The sequence below is a fragment of the Haliaeetus albicilla genome, chromosome 11 (genome assembly GCF_947461875.1).
Source record: "Haliaeetus albicilla chromosome 11, bHalAlb1.1, whole genome shotgun sequence".
Lineage (NCBI taxonomy): Eukaryota > Metazoa > Chordata > Aves > Accipitriformes > Accipitridae > Haliaeetus > Haliaeetus albicilla.
Window position 1 is genome coordinate 23,940,256 of NC_091493.1, and position 18,791 is coordinate 23,959,046.

The following is an 18,791-nucleotide window of genomic DNA, read 5'->3' on the forward strand; positions in this document are numbered from 1 at the left end:
CAATTTTTAAGCAGAAAATAGCTCATTATTCATTACATTCACAAAATTAAACTACATGATCTACAGAAGTAATAAAACAAGTTTTCCCCAAATTTTTAGGGTAGTACACTTTGAAAGGAGCAAATTAGCACATTAAAAAATAAATCCAGCAACTGACTCAAGAACTAGTGCTTTTCTATTGAGCACATGCATCCTTGTGGGATCTGTTGATTTTGGCAGTCTGGTGGGTTTTGTTTCTTTTTTTCTTTAAAGGTTTATTTTTTCTCCTAAACTTTATCTTCTGTTGGAAAACACAGACCTAAGAATTAACAACCACCAATAAAATCCATCAAATTATATTCAATCCAATATCCTATATTGAGCTAGGCTGACTCTGAACCTGTTTTCTTCAAAAATATTCTTCCTTGTAAAATGCACTAGACCCAGGTGTCTCCTTTCCTTCTAACCAAACTAACTCCTGACAGCAATGTAGACTGAAGCATAAGCGTCATTTTCCTAGGGTGCTGGAGTCTGTTAATCTTATCCTCAAGCTTCAAGTGTCAAGCAAGGTTCATTTAAGAAGTTAATAGAAGCTACCTCAAAAACATTGTGAAGCTTCAACACTTCAATTACTGAACACCTAGACTGTGGGAGCACCCACATTTACATAAAAAATACAAGATTTTGGTGCCTGAGTAGAATAAACCCTCCAAGTAAACCAAAACTTGTAGCTTGTAGGGCTGTCAGACTTCACTCTCTTTTTACATGTGCAGTATGGAAACAAGTCAGGAGATTGGGGTTTTTTTTTTGTCAAATATCTGCACATAAACTTGTGAGTAGGTGACCAATATTGGCAGAATTTTGGAGTATACACCAGGTTGAGTAGTAATTAGTTAATCATATCTATACCAATAAACCTTTTTTTTTAAATTGCATTTAACCAACAAGCAAAAAAATACAAACAACTTCTATCCTGTAGAAAATATTTTTCCTTTCACAAGTTCATCTTAGGAAAAAGTGTCAAAGACTGGTAATTCCAAAGATTATTTAACTTGCTTTACCTCCATTCACATTGGCTACTTATATGAAAAGGAAATCTGCTACAAAATGCAGAAGAGAAAGCAGCCTTTGTACATTTTCCCACCAGTTAGAAAAGCAGCAACTAAAGCTATTTTTAGTTTCATTTTCTTTTTTTATTACATTTTTAATTTATTTTCAATCATAAAATTATTTACATGCAATCATACTACACTGGTATAAATATCAGACTTCTATGAACTGAAGTGTCCTATTCCATCTATTTGATTTCTGAACAGGTAGGGTTTAAAGAGATGAAACTTGTACAACACCTTATTAACCTAGCATAAAAGATGGCAGACAATAAAATAGCAGCAAGGCTTAACAGACAGGATACTGCTTAAGTGTAAGGAGCCATACGTTCTGTTCCTTGCTGAGCTAGCGAACTTCTGTGTACACTGCACAGACCGCATCACACGCAGGGAACAAGTGAATCAGGGCTATGCAGTCAGAGCAGATTCTTATCTATAGCATCATTTCATCTGGTGCAGAAACTGGAAGATGGACTGGAATTAGAGCAGGAAAGTACAGTAATAGCAAAAAACCAAATCTTGAAGTAATTCAATACCATTTGTCCTGGTTTCAGCTGGGATAGAGTTAATTTTCTTCCTAGTAGCTGGTATAGTGTTACATCTTCAATTCAGTATGAGAAGAATGCTGATAACACACTGATGTTTTCAGTTGTTGCTAAGTAGTGTTTAGACTAAGTCAAGGATTTTTTCAGCTTCTCGTGCCCAGCCAGCAAGAAGGCTGGAGGGGCACAAGAAGTTGGGAGGGACACGGCCAGGAGAGCTGACCCAAGCTGGCCAAAGGGGTATTCCACACCATGTGATATCATGCCCAGTATATAAACCAGGGGGGAGCTGACATGGGAGGAGGGATTGCTGCTCAGGAACTGGGCATTGATCAGCAAGTGGTGAGCAACTGCATTGTGCATCACTTGTTTTGTATATTCCAATCCTTTTATTACTATTATTGCCATTTTATTATTATTATTATTAGTTTCTCTCTGTTCTATTAAACTGTTCTTATCTCAACCCATGAGTTTTACCTTTTTCTACATGGTGCTTAGCTGCTGGCTGGCATTAAACCATGACACCATTACACTGATACAAACCAACTCTCAGTTAAAAAGTTGCAGAAAGGTATCAGACAAGTCATTTGAAACAAAAGACATCACACAGGCACTGATATTTGACCTTCCAACTTTGACAGTTTTATGCCAGTATTTTTCATGTAATCTTACTATACTTGAAACCTTCAAGCTTTTAAATAAGCCACATCCTACTGCTATATTTGGGAACTGTTTTAATGAAGAACAAGTGGTGGTAGTTTCTGCACCTCTTAAAAAAGTCTACAGAAATTCTACAGAAGCCTTTAATATTGCTTTTTCTGCTCCCTCTTTCTGGTTTCCACTCTCCTCTTCCCCCCTGTACATGTACTAATTCTGATAAAAGAAAAAAACAAACAATATACACCCCCTAAAAAAATTGTTTAAGAAAGATAATACAAACCAGTTATGTTGGAGGGTATTTTATTCCATTATTTCCTACCATTCTGAGAAACCATGGATGACTAGACTCATAATACTGCCACAACAAACTTTTTCAAATCAGTTAAGTTTTCTTGTCTGCAAGTAAAATATAAAGATATACCTGATTTATCATCCTGGACTTCAAATTCTGCACCAGCAGATCCAAGAAGAGATGCACCATGTTTTAACAACCGACTTATATCAAATCTGTCAAAACGCAACCGATCTGTTGAAGGTGAGTCTTCCATAGGACTTTCTGAGCCTGGTTCTAGATAGGACATTGAAAATAATAAGGACAATGTGATGAAATTTTTGTTCAAAGTTCTAACAGAAGATTAAGCAAGAGAAAGAGGAAGAAATGATTTCTTTCCACCAAAGGAATCATCAGACATACAGCATTTTGATTCAAAGTGTAAAGGCTCTGTTTCATAAAGACAGACTGAAAAAGCTCACTTATCACACTTACTGATTAGAAAAGAATTTTAATGTTTTTCCCTTGATAAATTTAGCTTTTTAAAATCCTGGACATTGACATACCACTAGGTCTTCTCTGTACACATATGGCCAACTTGCAGTTTGAACTGCATATGGCTCACAAATAGTTCAAACAATTATCATGCCAACACTATATCATACCACTAACAGCCAAGCATCCCTGGTATGGAAACTGGAGAGTGGTCTTAACAGGTACGGGAGAAAGTCAGCTACCAAGGGCTGCTGAAGACTCGTTATCAGCTCTTCTCAAATCCAGTGGCAGGTACAGTGCAGTTCAATACTGATATAGAAGAGATTTGCTCCTCACAAGATGTCTTATTTCTTGGTTATGAATTCACTTCCAAACTATCCCCTCCTCTCAAGATTAGTGTGTTCTGTGGCTCCTAGTCATGTGCAGCTTAGCATTCAAAAAGATTGGCCATATTCCTACATGATCCAGCATGCTCACATCCTGAATTGCAACCAGCAGCGTAAATACAACTGCTGCCTACAAGAAATACAGCATTTAGTTTGGTGTGTTCCATGTCACTCTCACACATATTTATGAAAGCTTGTTCATTTACAGTAGAATGACTCTTAAGTGCACACAGAACACTATAAAATAAACACCACCCACAGTTCTTCAGACCTGAAAAAAAGTTAACATTACACATATACAAAAAGAAAAGTGATTTATAGCAAGCCTAAGAACCTAAATGCAACCAGACTACTGTAAAACGTGTATTTGACTACTACATCAAACATTTTAAATTAAATAAAATAAACAAATGTCTGCATAGCCAGTTAGCCCTGTTAAATGGTACCTTTTTCTCAAACACCCATAATTACCTTTTCAATTTCATATCTGACAGGCAGATATGCAAGAACTGGACAATGCATGTAACCCATCATTCAAAACAGCTGCTGTACTCAAAGACTGACAGGTTGCCCAATTTCCATGTACAAAAGGAGTGCTATAAGTAATTCTTGGAACTAGACTGGTGAAATTAACTTGTATCCTTGGTAAGATAGTAGAGTCTATAAATAAGGTTATTAAGTAAAAACTTAATAACCCTCTCATTAACCTGATTATCAATGTCCTTAAAGAGCTCCAACAAGTGGATAGAGAGGATCCAGTGGACATAATATATTCAAAAGTTTTTGGCACGGTTTCATATAAAAAATTGAAGGAACTAGATTACCACAGAATTGGAGAAAACATCCTTTTGCATAGTGAAAGCTGGTTAAAGACATATAAAAGTTAGCTTTGGAGTCCTTCAGGGATCAGTGTCGCCATCAGTTCTATCAGTCTTCAGCAATGGGAAGGAGATTTCACTACACACTCTTCTCCAAGCATGTAGATGACACTAAGCTCTTTTGGGTAACCAAAAGTCACAATGGCACTAAGGAATCCAAGAAGGTCTCTCAGAACAGACTAATGGGCAAAGAGGCAGATAACAGTGCAAAATGAACAACCTAAACCATGCCTACACAACACCAAATTGAGAACTGGCAGCTAACATTCAGTAAAGATCTTGGAGGCACTTCTGACAGTTTTCTGTATTCACCAGCTTATTGGGCAGTGACAGCCAAAATAGTGAAGTACTGGGCATCATCAGAAAGGGCAATGAGAACAAGACAAAGTGCATCATTTTGCCACCATGTATAAATATCAGTACTCGAGATGGAGGTACACTGTGTGCAGTTCTGTGCATCTCAAGGAGGACATGAGTAAGAAAAAGCACAGAGAAGGACAAAAAGTTATCTAAAAGAAAAAGCAGCTGTCTTGTGAGGAAAGACTGAAGAGACTGCAGCTCTTCAATCTGGAGAAAAATTGTTGGAAGAGAGCAAATATGATGGTTTACAAAAATCATAAAGGCAGTGGATAAGGTAAATGCAGAACTTGCTTGTCAAATTCTATAGCAACAGACCTAGAAGGCACTGAATGAAACAAATATGAGATCACCTCAAAACAGACAGGAGCTTTCTTCTTGTTGTTTTGGTGTTTTTGTTTGGTGGTGTTTTTTGGTTTTGTTGTTGTTGGTTTTTTTTTTAAAAACTGTGAATTTCCAGAACCTATGCCATATAAGGTTGTGACCACAGACTGTGCCAACAGGTTTAGACAAAATCACTGACAATAGGTCTGCAATTTGACAATAGAAGTAACTCTAACATCCTTAACATGACAATTTCAGAAGCAAAGTGAGTACAAACAAAATAGACTTCAGCAAGCTGCCATTTCACCTCCCTCAGAAAGGTGCTTTGAGCAAGGGAACAGAAAAGAAAAAAGAGTGTCTGCAATATATCATTACAAAGTTGATTGGTTAAAAGTTTTGCCATTTTACTTGTTATTATTCCTTTTATTTATAAAAGCTTTATGAGGGTACAGAGCACAAGCACAGGAATCTTAGAAGAAACAAAGGTCAGGTACATCATTGTAATTGAGTATGAACATCTAAAGCCAAAGAGGTTTACTACAGTCCATATGCTCACAAAAAAACAGAATAACACAGTTGCCTTGAAAAGCCTCATATGACAGTTAGTTTGCATCAAACAATGAATTCTACATAATTCATTTAAGCAGCACCTTGTTTTGATCTTGGAGTTGGATTCCACTCAGGTACATTTTTCACTATTGCTTCAACAGCCTGGCCAGCTGCAATACGAGTATCCCAATTCGTACTTCTTAAATACACTAACACCTTTAAGGAGAGATTAATAAATAAATATTTGCATAAATGTACTTTCAGAAAATCCACCAGCTGTTATGCTCTATTAAAACACACTTACTTTTAATGCTATGGATTAAGACAACATTCAAAACAACAAAAACAAAGGACAAGAAAACAAAGAAATGCAAGCAGCCTTCTCCATATTGCTCACTGCTTAGCAGAACTCTTGCTGTAGCCAGACATTAAGAATTTATAAGATGTATTTAGCCCCATCAGTCAAACTCAACCTTGATTTCCTCCAGGTACTGAACAAGGCTTAAGACTTTTGGTTTTTTGCTTTCTAAAAGGAAGTGTTCAAAAGAGATTAATAGACCTTAAAACTCTGAAGTCATTTAGCTCAAGAAGAGGGACAACACAGGTCACTTGAAGCAACATATGCTCTTCTAAACTAATTTACCACTATGTCTCAAATCTGGAAAAACTATTTCTTTTTCTGAAAGTGGTTTGATATTCATGACTGCTTGGCCACTCTGTTGATACCATCAATTGTGGTGAGGGCACCTGTTCAATAAGAACAGAATTGAGGTCACTCAGCCATCTCCAGCTGTCAGATACAGACTATTTTTGGTGGTTTTACTAGACTTGGCCAGATTGAAGTCTCAAACTAATGGAAATATCTTTCCATTTTTCAGCCCTTTTAAAGACAAGCAACCTCCTATATTTTTAATGCTGTATCATGCAAGTAACAATCTTTAAAGGCAGGAGCAGAAATTTTTATAAGGCAGTAGAGCTTCTCTTTATAGAAGAAACTCTGAACTTAGAGCAAACATTGAATATCAATACTGAATGTGAAGTGAAACCTCACTTACGTAACCATTCCAGAGGCTGACAAAACAGCAGGCTTAACAGAAGTAGTCTCCTAATTTTCTTGAGTCTCCAATTTCTGGAGAACACAAGACTACTATGCTTTTTCTTCTTCTCACGGAACCCACGCCCCTTTAAACTAGTTTTATTCTCACCATTAAAGTACTGAAAGAAAAATGCTTACTTTAGATAAGAGATTATTCAGTTCATGAGGATGCAGTTTCACTACTTCCCCAAGTTGCTGTGCAGCTGCTTTTCTTGTTACTGGTGTTGTACCGGTGTCCAGTAAAATAAAGAGACGATCAAGCCTAAATATGATTGACAAAAACCAAAAATGTTATGCTATTCATAGTTCAGCTGCCCATTTCTATTAATATTCCCCCACATTTTTTTCAGTTTATCTAATGCAAACAGAAGAAATGTTTGCCTGAAGACTATTAACTGAGAGTGACAAATGTACTTTTTTCTAATAGTAAGCATAGTTGTTCTAAAAGCACATAATTTGGTAAGCAAAAAAGAGAAATTGTTAAAAACAGTTTAACAAATTCTGCAGTTACAATAAAAAATTAAATTGTTCCTTTTGTTCTGTGATAGAACATTTTCAATCTTGAAAAATAAATACTGTTAAGTTGGAAATTATCTTCATCAAAGTCTGAATAGAGAAAGCAAAGGGCTCAACTGCTCGTATTGTGCATTATAATTTCTTTTGAAGACATAGCCTGTGATCTATAATATCAAACTCTGCTTTTCCACGATATCACAATTTTTTACTTTTCACATATTTTCCCCCTACTACCTGGAATATATAAGGCCAAACCTATTGTTGTATTTACAGCTTTCAAATAATCCAATACCTCTGGCCTTCCCAGGAAATACAACAATTTAACCAGAAGATCTGTTTTCATAGTAACTCTGTATTTAGTGAAAGAGACCCCGATCACCTATTTTCAGAATAGCTAGCTTACTTCTTGTTTAGAGTTGCTCAATGAGAAAGTGATCATATAAAAAAGGCACATAAAAATAGAGACTACCTAGATAGTCAAATCAATGATGGAAGTAACAAGTGTTCATTATCCCTTCCACTATAAGTGGGACAGAACTCTTTACAGGGTGCCTAGTTTATCTGTTAGTTATTGGGCTGTACAAGGTTATTACAGAATGCGAGTCTAGAATCTGTCCACGTAGAACAATCAGAATTGTCCCTTATAGCCTTAGTCATAAAAATACTCCTCCATATTGCAACAATATGAAACTGGAATTTACACAGCAGTGAAGCTCAGCTAGATCAGCCTAACAAAATAAGGATACAGGTACCCTGAACAACTCCACTTCCTCATAAACATGTACCCTAGGTTTAAGTAAATACAGGAAAGGACAAGTGTTTTGCCTGTTAGTCTCTTGCTACCAATTACATTTCACCAAAACTGCCTTTAACATTAGTTCAATCATTTAAAAAACAACCCCCCCCTCTTTCCAACATCACTGGATTTCGTATTTTGACACACTTAAATTGCACTTACTCCTGAAAATATCTTATAATGTGTCACAACACACTAGAAACAGCAGTGCTACAGAGCCAAGGCAGCAATGTCACAGAAATACAGTTCCAAAACCCAAATGCTCCCGCAACTGGAGGTACTAGATTAAATATCCATTAAAGAGAAATTCTAACTGAAAGTATTTAAGATCATTCTAGTATTTTAGACACTTCTGATACTTGCCAGCTTTGAAATAATTGTCTTACTACTAAAATAGGTGAGCCCATTTCAATTTCTGTAGATAAAACTGGAGTTTCAATTGCTATGATTGGTAGTTGGTAGATTGTTTTAAAGTTACATAAAAATGAAAACCCAAACATATCTAAATCAGCAGTTTTGTGTGATAGTCAAGAAGGAAAGCAAAAGCTTTACAGATCTAACTCCTCCAAATCACTGATAGTGGACTAGTCAGGAGGAACATACCAAATAGTTATTTACCAGTATTTTTTCCTTAGTACAATTGCCCAACCTGATTTGCAGCACTCTATTATTCTCCATGAACAGCTTGCTCTAACTTGTTTGTTCTCTCATTCTTAAACTCACCCCTTTCATTCTTCATCTCTTCATGAAACTTCAGTGTTCCATACTCAAGCAGTTTGCCATTTAGCACCACCCACTCCTTTAACTATCAAAGTATCTTTTTCATCTCCAAAGTCGAGCAGAATGTGCAACTTAAACCACTTCCTCAGCTAGAACTCTTCATGTGACAAAACAGGAGGAAACCACTATGACTGCCTACCCTCAAAAAAACCTCAAGTTTAATTCCAATCTTGGTTACAACAAATATCTTCATTCCTAAACCCTACAACTTGCTGAAGCTGTATTACCTACAAAACACAGCTGTTTGTTGGGGTTTTATTAACCTGCAGTATGCTTGGTTTGTAATTTGTGATTTTAAATTGTAATATGCTTAACTTTGATACAACACAAAATAAAACAACAAAAAATCTTTCTATTGTCTCACATCACTATAGGAAGGTTTCAGCATTCAAGCCCAGCAAAATAAATGGAAACAGGATTAGCAAATACTGGTAACAACATCTGACTAACAGTACTGGTCATACTAACCATTCTTCCTTTCCCTGCCCCAGACTTCCCTGACATACAGTTCCCAAACAGTTAATATTTGGAGGTATTAAGAGTCTTAAGTTTTGGTTGTTGCTACAGAAGAGTATGGCAGAGCCTGAATTCTCCTACTCTAGTTGGAAGGGTAGCACTGAGAAAGTTGGCACTGATCAGCAGTGCTTTCTTTTTTTTAATTAAAGTTTTCATTCTTAGTTTCATTAAAAATGAAAAAATACTAAAAATTCTAAACTAATTTTGAGGACTTGCAGTTTGGAAAGAAATTTCCTAAGTTCTGACAGGGTTTTCATTCTGAGAACAAACTAACAGTCTCTAAACTAGTTCTTAAAGCCAAAGTGAACAAAGAGTTTCCTAAGGGCATGTGGTTCTCTGCCTCATGCTAGCCTGCTATAAGCACAGCTCTGTGTGTGGCTCACATCATTCACAAATTTAAAACAGAACTCCGAATCAGTGTGTAGAGTGAAATGCCCTACAATGCAGATAAAATTAATTATTTTATGAAAGAGTTCAACACAGGCTGTCAGAAAAGTTGTTCTAAGCATATGGAAGACATAAGCAAACAAGAGAAATACATGGAGTACTTAAGGGAAGAAAAAATTAAAAAATAAAACCAAAGAGATTTATGGACTGTTATGAAAAATCTAAATACCAACAAATGCTAAAAATGAAATATATCTCTAAAACTTCTCCTGCACATTAACTGCTGTAATCAGAGCTTAAAAACAAAGTCCTTCACTTTTAACTCATAAGCAATTTAGATAATACTGACTGTCATCTTCCGATCCTGAGTCAACTACATCTCATAGATAGGAAAGCAACCATACACCACCTTTATGTGAACTCATGCCACATGATCTCATTACAAAGCACTAACTTGTTCAAAGAGGTAGATACCTTTTTCTTCTCAGTTGATAAATTTGAGATTTTCTAATCCCTGCTGAAGTGTATCACCAAGACAGAACTTGGGACCAGCAATTCAGAGTTCTTATGAACAGCATTACATTCAATTAAGCATTTTTTCCTCTAAGAAACACCACAAGCTTTTACACTGACACAGAGTTCATTAGAAATGTTTCTGACACAAAGACATCAATTCAGGTGCTTAAGAACAGGCATCTAGTGCCATTGAGACACTTCAGAATGTGTCATCCACATGGGGATGACACAGGATGAAGGCAATCCTTGTCATTCTAAAGTGGCAAGGACACATTATACCATCTAAACTGGCATCAGAGACCTAGATTAGGCAAGTGAATCCTCCCCACATAAATATTCCAAGTAAAACCCAGAGCATTTCATCAAAGCACACTAGTTTTGAAAAGACTAAAGCTTGAATTCTTACTTTCAGAATAGAACCACCTGAGAGATACTCAAGAATAATCAGTAGGTCTGTGATCAGGATATCAACTGGAACAGCCATCCCAAATTGGACCAGACTCTTCCACCACTAGACTACTACCACTCAAACAATTTTATATAACAATCCTAAAAAAATTACTAAATTAATACTTAGAGAAAGAATGGAGGCAAGAAGAATTCTAACAGTAAACAATTTAATTTGCATTACTATTAATCAGAATAGCAAGGTTGGCTGTCATAAGGGGGAACATCATCTCTCTAATCAACACTTATGCAGAATAATTATGCATACAGGCTTAGTTAACTAAAGGGGGGGTTGTGAATAAAAGTACATAAAAACCATTATTGACCCCCAGTCACTAAACATTATCACAGCAAAGACTACAAATAAAAAAATGACAAAGGACAAACATAGCAAGTACTTTCAAAAGAGCCACGACAACTAACCCAGCAGCACTCTCCAAGTAGCATGGTGATTCCACGTTCTAGTCACTGCTTTCCAATCAGTTTTGCATATTCAGCATTAAACTAAGTTAGACATGACTGTACCCAGGCACAGTAAGCAAATGTTGCAACAAGTGACCTGTTCTGTTCTTCATACTCATCTTCAGTTCTTTGCTGCCTAAAGGTATGTCTCCAAACAGAGGGCTGATCTCCATTTGAAGGGACAGTTATAATATTTAAAGTGAACCTTATGGCACTCCTGTGGAAATGGGATGATGTAGATTTGAAAGCCCTTCAGCTACAGAGACATTAGAGAGCTAGAAGCAGGATAGTTAATGACCAGGTCAAGATACAGAGGTTACCAACAGTATCTCCAAAATGTTTCCAAAAGAAGACATATGCAGCTGAATTGTATAAAGATCCTGATCACCCCAGTGTAAGCATTCTGACTGGATTGGGTCCCCACAGGACTTCAGATGGGGAAACTCCCAATTTGTTGATTTCAATGAGTTGAGGCTTGAATGGGACAGTGGACTGATCACTGCTGCAACTGATCACTGCTGCCAATGAAGCGATCTGTTCAGACTCTACGTCTCTGTGTACACCAGTATGTTTAACTGGCCAAGGAGCAGCCTCTGACAGTAAAGGCCAACTGGTACAGAACAGCTCATAACTATCCTAACATATCCCCCAACCCATTAAATTGTGTGACTGTACAAAAAACCATTAGTGGCATAGTCCCTGGAACACTCTAATGTCAACCTCTGCCTGGAGCTCTTTAGAAAACTGCTAGCTAGCACCCATCAGAAGGCAAGGGAATACTCTTAGGAGTTTACAGTATAAATTGCATTTCAACACTGGTAGCTTCCTCCCAGCCACTATTTCTTAGTACAGAAATAGCCCAGAAACCTAGAAAACATCACTAAATTAAAATTTAGACTTAACAAGGGTTGACACTCACTGTGAAATTCAACCTAAGTTCTAATGGAGATGCCTTAGATTTTCTTGTTGACCTGATAATCCTTTGGTGGTGTTTCATCATTTGGTCAAATCTCAGCTTGGTCAGCTTCACAGCTCAAAAAACTCAAGCCCCTACTAAAGCACACAAACTGTTAAATAATCAAGTAAACAACTTTCCAATATACAATCCGCAAGCAAGAGAAAAATCACTGAACAGAATTCAGAACAAAAGTGTTATGATACACTAAGCATGGATTGTGATTTTACTTCTCATAGGTGGAGACTGTGGAGTAAATAGTTATGAAGGTGGGGCTGTGGACAATAGAGAAATCTTATTGTTTCCTACAGAGCAGTGGAAGGGACACCTGGAATGAAACAAGATCTCCATGACCACACTGGTCACAGTATTATACACTGTATATGGAAGCCAACCAAATGCTAAAATTAGTATAATTAATTCCATACTGAATATATATTTCATGTAATATATATGATCCATAGCATTACGCTGTACAAGCTTTATTTGTAAACTATTACATATGTATCTACATCCAACAATACAGCCAAAAAATGTATGACCAATTACATTACAAAAACAGAGAAACAGGAAATTAAAAGAGCTGTAAAGACATACTAATACAAGAAACATTATCAAGTTATATAGGGAACACCTTGGTGAGAATTCAAGTTTTAGCTGCTGAAGCAGGTTAGAATTCTTATCAGAATGCAATTCTGACTTTCAACTTTCATTTCAGTCTGTTAGGTGTCTGAGAAATTTTACAGCTCTATCTCATTTGGGCAGTAGCGCACATGCTACTTCTGCTTCTCCCCTCCCCATGACTGTGTCAACACTGCCTCCCACAAACAGCAACAGGAAAGGCAGTCCACTGTTCTGGTCTTGGAGTTAATATCTATCAACAAGAGAAGAGTTACACTATTTTTCCCCCCCTTTTGAGTCAGAACTCCTGTAATTGCATTGGTTCTAGAGTGTCTACCTATTCTGATGGTACAGGATATGTCTTTAGTAGTTAAAGCATACTTCTTGTTCAGTTTAACTCTTGCTTTCCATGCAAGAGCAGCCATGAAGCAACAGCTTCCAAAGAAGCTAGAAGCCAAATCAGTTCATTAGGAAGTCTGTGATAACCCCAGGAGAACATTTTTAAAAGGTACATAGGACCCATAAAAGATATTCTGGATAATTTTGGTACCTCATGAGAACTTCAACCTCCCAATGATGCAGTATTAAACTTGAAATGTTACATAAGTAATGATGCCAGCCAGTGCAGCCATTTGTTCTTGGGAAGTCACGGCCCTACACTTCAAAGCCAAGAGCAACACTTATTTTGCAGGAGCTTTAGTCTCATAACCTTCTGACATTATTATTTATTTTAAAATAAAAACTAGGTTCCTAATCTACATATTACCAGTTATATATACAAATCCAAGTAAATGAAAACCATTGAAAACTCTAGAAACTAGTACTAAACTTACAGGGACCTAATCAAGAATGGCTTGCAAGAGCAAGCAAGTTTTTGTTCCTTAAGGAAGTGTCTTGAAAATACCCTGAAGAGATTGTCTTTAAGGTACTTCAGGATGAACTTAAAGATTATACCTGCTAAAATCGTTTATTCTTAATGCATCTTACCAGCTTCATACATTTCATCACATTTTAAAAGCATATTTGTTCTTCATACTTTCAGGGCCCTCAAAACTACAAGAATACCATTAACAGCCTTGGTATTGGAATAATGATACATGACATGCCTTTGAACACATTAAAAGAAACTGGAAAAAAGTTTTATTAGATATTGAAAGGGACTATCAATACTTCATCATCTACTGATACTCAATCACCCTGAGTAATCTATGAGCCTTGTCACTTTCCATAAATTCGCAGCATTACTTTTTCATCTAAACTATCTCAAAAGATCACTAGTGAGCCGTTGTATTTATTCACTTGGATCATACACTTTGTAGGAATGAAGCTGAAGCAAAACTTTTCACTTCCTTTTTTCCTTCTCAGTTCCACTATCAAGACTTTTTTTCATTATTAGCTATGCAAACATTATACTACTTCCTATACACTTTTAAGACCAGAGACAGGAGAGAAAGCCTATCAAATTTGCTTGCGCATTCACAGAAAGAACATCAACGTTCCCACCCACCTATACATACTTTTGGAGGATGGTGTTTATTAGTTAGTCTTTTCAGCATAAAACTACCAAAGAGATGAGCATATACAAAGCAACTACTCTGCAACATCTTTTGGTATTAAGTATCTACTGTTCTGCTTTAAGGTCTGTTTTCTAGTGTATCATCACAGAAGTGTTATATAGAAGCAGGTCTTCAGTCCGTCTAACAGCAGAATCTGTTAAAACAAGCATGTATACATATAATGCAGAATAACATATCAGAATCTCTTTTGTCCACAAATTACAAGTGACAATTATTTTTAAGACAACCTTATTAAAAACAAAGCTGCAAATTCTCAATCTAAGTTTGAAATATTTCAAAGCATTCTCTATATTTGTTTAGATCTTCCTGAACAAACTAGGGTTTTGAGAAAGGTTTTCAATTGGCCTAACAGCAGAAACTAAGCTTTACCAGGAGAACAACTACTGTTTTGAGAATGTGAAAATACCACTCACCCCACCTCCAAAAATATTATTTTTTTAAATATGATTCCAATACAGAACTAGCCCTAATGAAGTTTTTTGTTAATACCAGTGTTTGGTATGCACTCAGCAAAGACTACAGCCCTTGCTGAAAGATTCATTTGAATCAACTTCTCCCTCACTCTCCACACTTGTATAGTTAGAATAATTCAACAGTGAATGTTGGTCCTTCAAAAATATAAAATGTAACTAACTACCTAGAGGAAAAGTGCATATCTCTACAATTAAATGGAACTGGTACAGAAGCTGGAAGTACAACCTTTAGAGAAACATGTGGTATATAAGTGTACAAAACAATTATTTGTAACACATCTGAAAGGAAAGGACCTTAGAAATTCAATGTTCTAAAGTAAAAGAAGAAGACAAGATTTCTTTTATTTACAAAAGCAGCACTGACATTATGTCATCAGTGTTCCTATGGTCCAGCAACCAAAAGGTTCATTTGTCAAGAGCTGCTGTGTAACTTCAAAGGGGTATGGATAGGTTTTGCTATATCTATTAAAAAACATGCATAAGGCCAAATTTACACAGTATCACTTCCTACAGTTATAGAAACATTGGAGTTTGCCAGGAGTAACCAAGATGTTACAGCACTCCAAAATATGTAATTATTTTACCTAACGCACATGTGGAATTGAAACAATTCTATACCAACTTACAAGTATTACAGCACCTTTATTAAAGTTCTATACCTTATATTTGGCTTGTGTAACTTTTTGATCTTAAAACTGTACTCTGAAGCAATGCATCACATGTGACATTATTAACACAACAACTTTTTCAGTGCTCCACACTGAAACTCAGAATGAGCCTTATCCAAACCAGAATTTTTTTCCTGTCAGTTACCATACCAAACAGGTGTTAACTAAATCTTTGCACAGAGCACTACTGCTTTTCACTAAAGCCATGTGGTTTTACAGAAATACAGAAACATTGTTAACTGAATTTGAAACCAATCTTTACAGTAGACACAACCTTAGCATACAGCTGAAAAGCTGTATCTTGATATTCCAGTTAGCCCCCATCTCACATGTACATTAGCATAGCTATTTAAGCAGACTGCCCCAGACCTAATGTAATTAGAATACTACTCTATCTAACATGATGGCTTACAGTAGTATTTCAATGTACATAGTAGTCTTGTTACTACTATGCAATCCTTACTACTTCCAGATTCTTATGGACAGCTTTGGAAAAAAACACCCCACCTGATATATAACAAGTTGATTAAAAAAAAAAGTAGAGTAAGATAAAGGGATAGTCTGTAGAAACTACAAAGCTCAAACTAGAACACTTACTACTAAAAGTCTTAAAAAATGTATTGCTGCTATAAATTTTGATTAATAATGGATTTCCATTATAAACGTGCACACTTTTCTACATAGAGCTGTAAACTTACTCATACACAGCTTCAGAAACAGCATTTACTTTTATTATAGCACTTCAGAAGTACAGAGACACTACCAACACGTGACTTGAAGTTAATCTATCACAAGGTTAATTTGGATTTACAGTTTCCTTCCAACTATCTTGTTAGGAAGCTTAACATGCCCATTTCACACACAAAAAAAAGATGGCAGGAATTTGTGCTCAGCATTTTTTATAAAACAGCTCTATTAAGACGTACCTCTGTATCTTTGAATACTTTAAACGCTGGCACACCCCAGCGCACATGTGTGTAAGCAGATACTACCCAACATCTTGAGGCAGAGCCAGAACACGCTAGTCACTTTTCTCCACAGAAGCCCGTTTTATTTCGGTTACTTTACAACTAAGGGCTCTGAAAGGCAATACGGTTTCCTGCCAGTTTTTGAGACTCGGTATCGCTATCCCCTATTCCCTAGCAGTTTAACCCGAGGAAGGACTGGCCAACGAAACGAAGGTGTCGAATTCAGGAGGAAGCCCCAGACGCCCCAGGCAGAGTCCCTGCGGCCTGAGGAAGGGAGGGGGCTTCCCTGTGCGCCGGGCACGGGAGTTACCCCAGGCCAGGAAGCAAACCCAGGCGCCAGAGCACGCAGCCACCCCCAAACCCCACCGAGGCGGTCTACGCCGCCGAGGAGCGTGGAGGCCCCGGCGAGGCCTCCCCAGGCGAGAGGAGGCGGAAACCGGGCACCCCCTTCACCCCCGTACCCCCCGAAGCCAAGCCACACGGAGGGCCGGGGACTCGGGGCCGCCGCCGCCGGCCCTCCTTCCCCCACCCTTCCCGGCTCCTACCGACCTGGAGACGGCCATGGCCGCCCGGAGCTGGGCCTCGCGGGAGGCGAGCGGCGGGACAGCAGGCGGGGGGGCCGGCGCCGCTCTTCCAGGGAGGAGGGAGGAGGGCGCAGGGCCTAGCTCGGGCCTCTCGGGCGCCGCACCCGGCCTCGGCCCCGGCCCCGCCGGTGATCCGCGGGGAGCGGCTGAGCGCGGCTGTGGCCGGCAGCGGTCAGAGTTTCGCTCCCCCCGGCGGGGCAGCAGCGGCGCGGGCGGGAGCGGTGCACAGCCCTCGGAGCGCGACTTAAAGCTTCTATTCCCCCATCGCCAGGGCGAAGCCCAATGCCTGGTTTTATATGAGCAGCCATCTTGTATTTATTCCCTTCCTCCATGATAGCCGCTTCCTGATTGGCAAGACCGCCCGGTCGCAGCCAATAGAGAGAGCGCTTCTAAGAGCAAGGAGGGCGGGCGCACGCAGCGCCCGGACTGAGCAGGACCGGCCATGGAGCCTGCCGAGCCGGCTGCGGGGGGGGTGGCGCCGGCCTCCGGGGCGTACCATCTGCACGCGTGGGGGGGGGGGGCCTCAAACGAGAGCGCCCCGGTCCCGCACCCTGAGTGGAGTAGAGAGGCACCAGAACGCGAAGTACACGCGTTTCCTTGCCAGTCTACCGGGTGCTGGCCCTTCTCCCCCGCCAGCGTGGCGGGAGAGGGCGGCGGGGAACTCGGCGAGCTCACGCCGCCCTCCCCACTCGCCGAGGAGCGCTGCCCCTCGGCTTACGCCCGGTGCTGCGGAGCGGACGCTCGGCCGGCGGAGACTACGGCTCCCGGCGTGCAGCGCGCTTAGCGCCGCGCCCCCAGCCCGGGTACGCAGCCCCGGCGCCGGCGGGGGCCGGGCCGGGCCTGGCCGAGCGGGCGGTAGTTCCCGTCCTCAGCCCTTCTCGCTGCGCCGCTGCCTCGGCCCACCCCCCTTCCACGGGGAGACGGGCGCTCGGGGCCGGCGGTGGCCTCTCCGCGGGTCACTTCGGTTACTCGCAAGGGTTTATTAACCGGCACCAGCCCCCTCCCCAGGCAGCAAGGGGGCATCTGAGCCGCCGCTCCCCGCGGCGCGGCCCGGTCACCGACCGCGTTCCCTTCCGCTTCCTTCCTCAGTGGGGCAGCCCGCCCGTCCTCCCGGCCCGGCTGGGCTGCGGGCGGCCTGTAGGGCAGAACGGGGCTTAAAGTTCGCCAGGCCGGCAGGCGGCGGTCCCCTCCGCCCGGCGCGTACGCTGGGCGGCTGGCCGCAGGGCCCCCTCGCTTTTGGGAAGTAAGGCCGAGCTTTCCAAGCGCGTGCCGTCGGCTTCGATCGGATCCAGAGAAACGCAGATTAAGAAGTCGGCCTTCGACTAAGCACTTAAATTAACGATCCCAGACAGGGACGTAAGTGTAGCTGACGTATGTAACCTCTCATGTGATCGGTTGAAAAAACAGTCACAGACTTTTCTTTCCTGTAAGTGATGCATAAACTTGCATAAATACATGAATTTGCATAATACTGTATGGTAAAGTTTTCTCTAAGGCCCATTGTGCGTGTTTCACACCAGACCTTTCTACAGGAATTTATTTCTGCTTGCCCCAGCCTTTCTACTGGTTTCCCTTTCCCTGCAGTAGTTCACTCTTCAGGTACGGGTTTGCTTGTTCATTCCCTGCTAACGTGCATATCCCAAATAGACACGCTAATGCCATTTGCACGTTCACTGCCTTTTTATAGGTCTATAAACAAGACACCGGTACGTAATACCTCGGTCTACCCTTACCCATGCGGGCCCAGCCTATACTTGAGTCTTCTAGAAAGGTTTGCCTCTTCCTGTCTGTTCCCTCTCCTGTTGGAGCTGGCATTACAGTGGCAACCAAACACTGAGCAATATGAGTCAGCCCAAGGCCGCTGCACCACACAATGTGG

At 40.0% G+C, this 18,791-nt stretch overlaps 1 protein-coding gene across 2 annotated transcripts in view; it reads right to left on the minus strand.

Annotated features, from left to right (window-relative positions):
- Positions 1-17,241, minus strand: part of BTAF1 (B-TFIID TATA-box binding protein associated factor 1) — a 52,245-nt gene extending 35,004 nt beyond the window's left edge. For both annotated transcript variants that reach the window (XM_069796673.1, XM_069796672.1), the window contains exons 1-4: positions 16,878-17,241; positions 6,785-6,908; positions 5,652-5,766; positions 2,712-2,858 (exon numbers count right to left, since the gene is read on the minus strand). In XM_069796673.1, coding sequence (XP_069652774.1) covers positions 2,712-2,858; positions 5,652-5,766; positions 6,785-6,908; positions 16,878-16,891 — 400 coding nt within the window. In that variant the 5' untranslated portion in view covers positions 16,892-17,241. The remainder of the gene's footprint in view (positions 1-2,711; positions 2,859-5,651; positions 5,767-6,784; positions 6,909-16,877) is intronic.
- Positions 17,242-18,791: the final 1,550 nt, after the last annotated feature.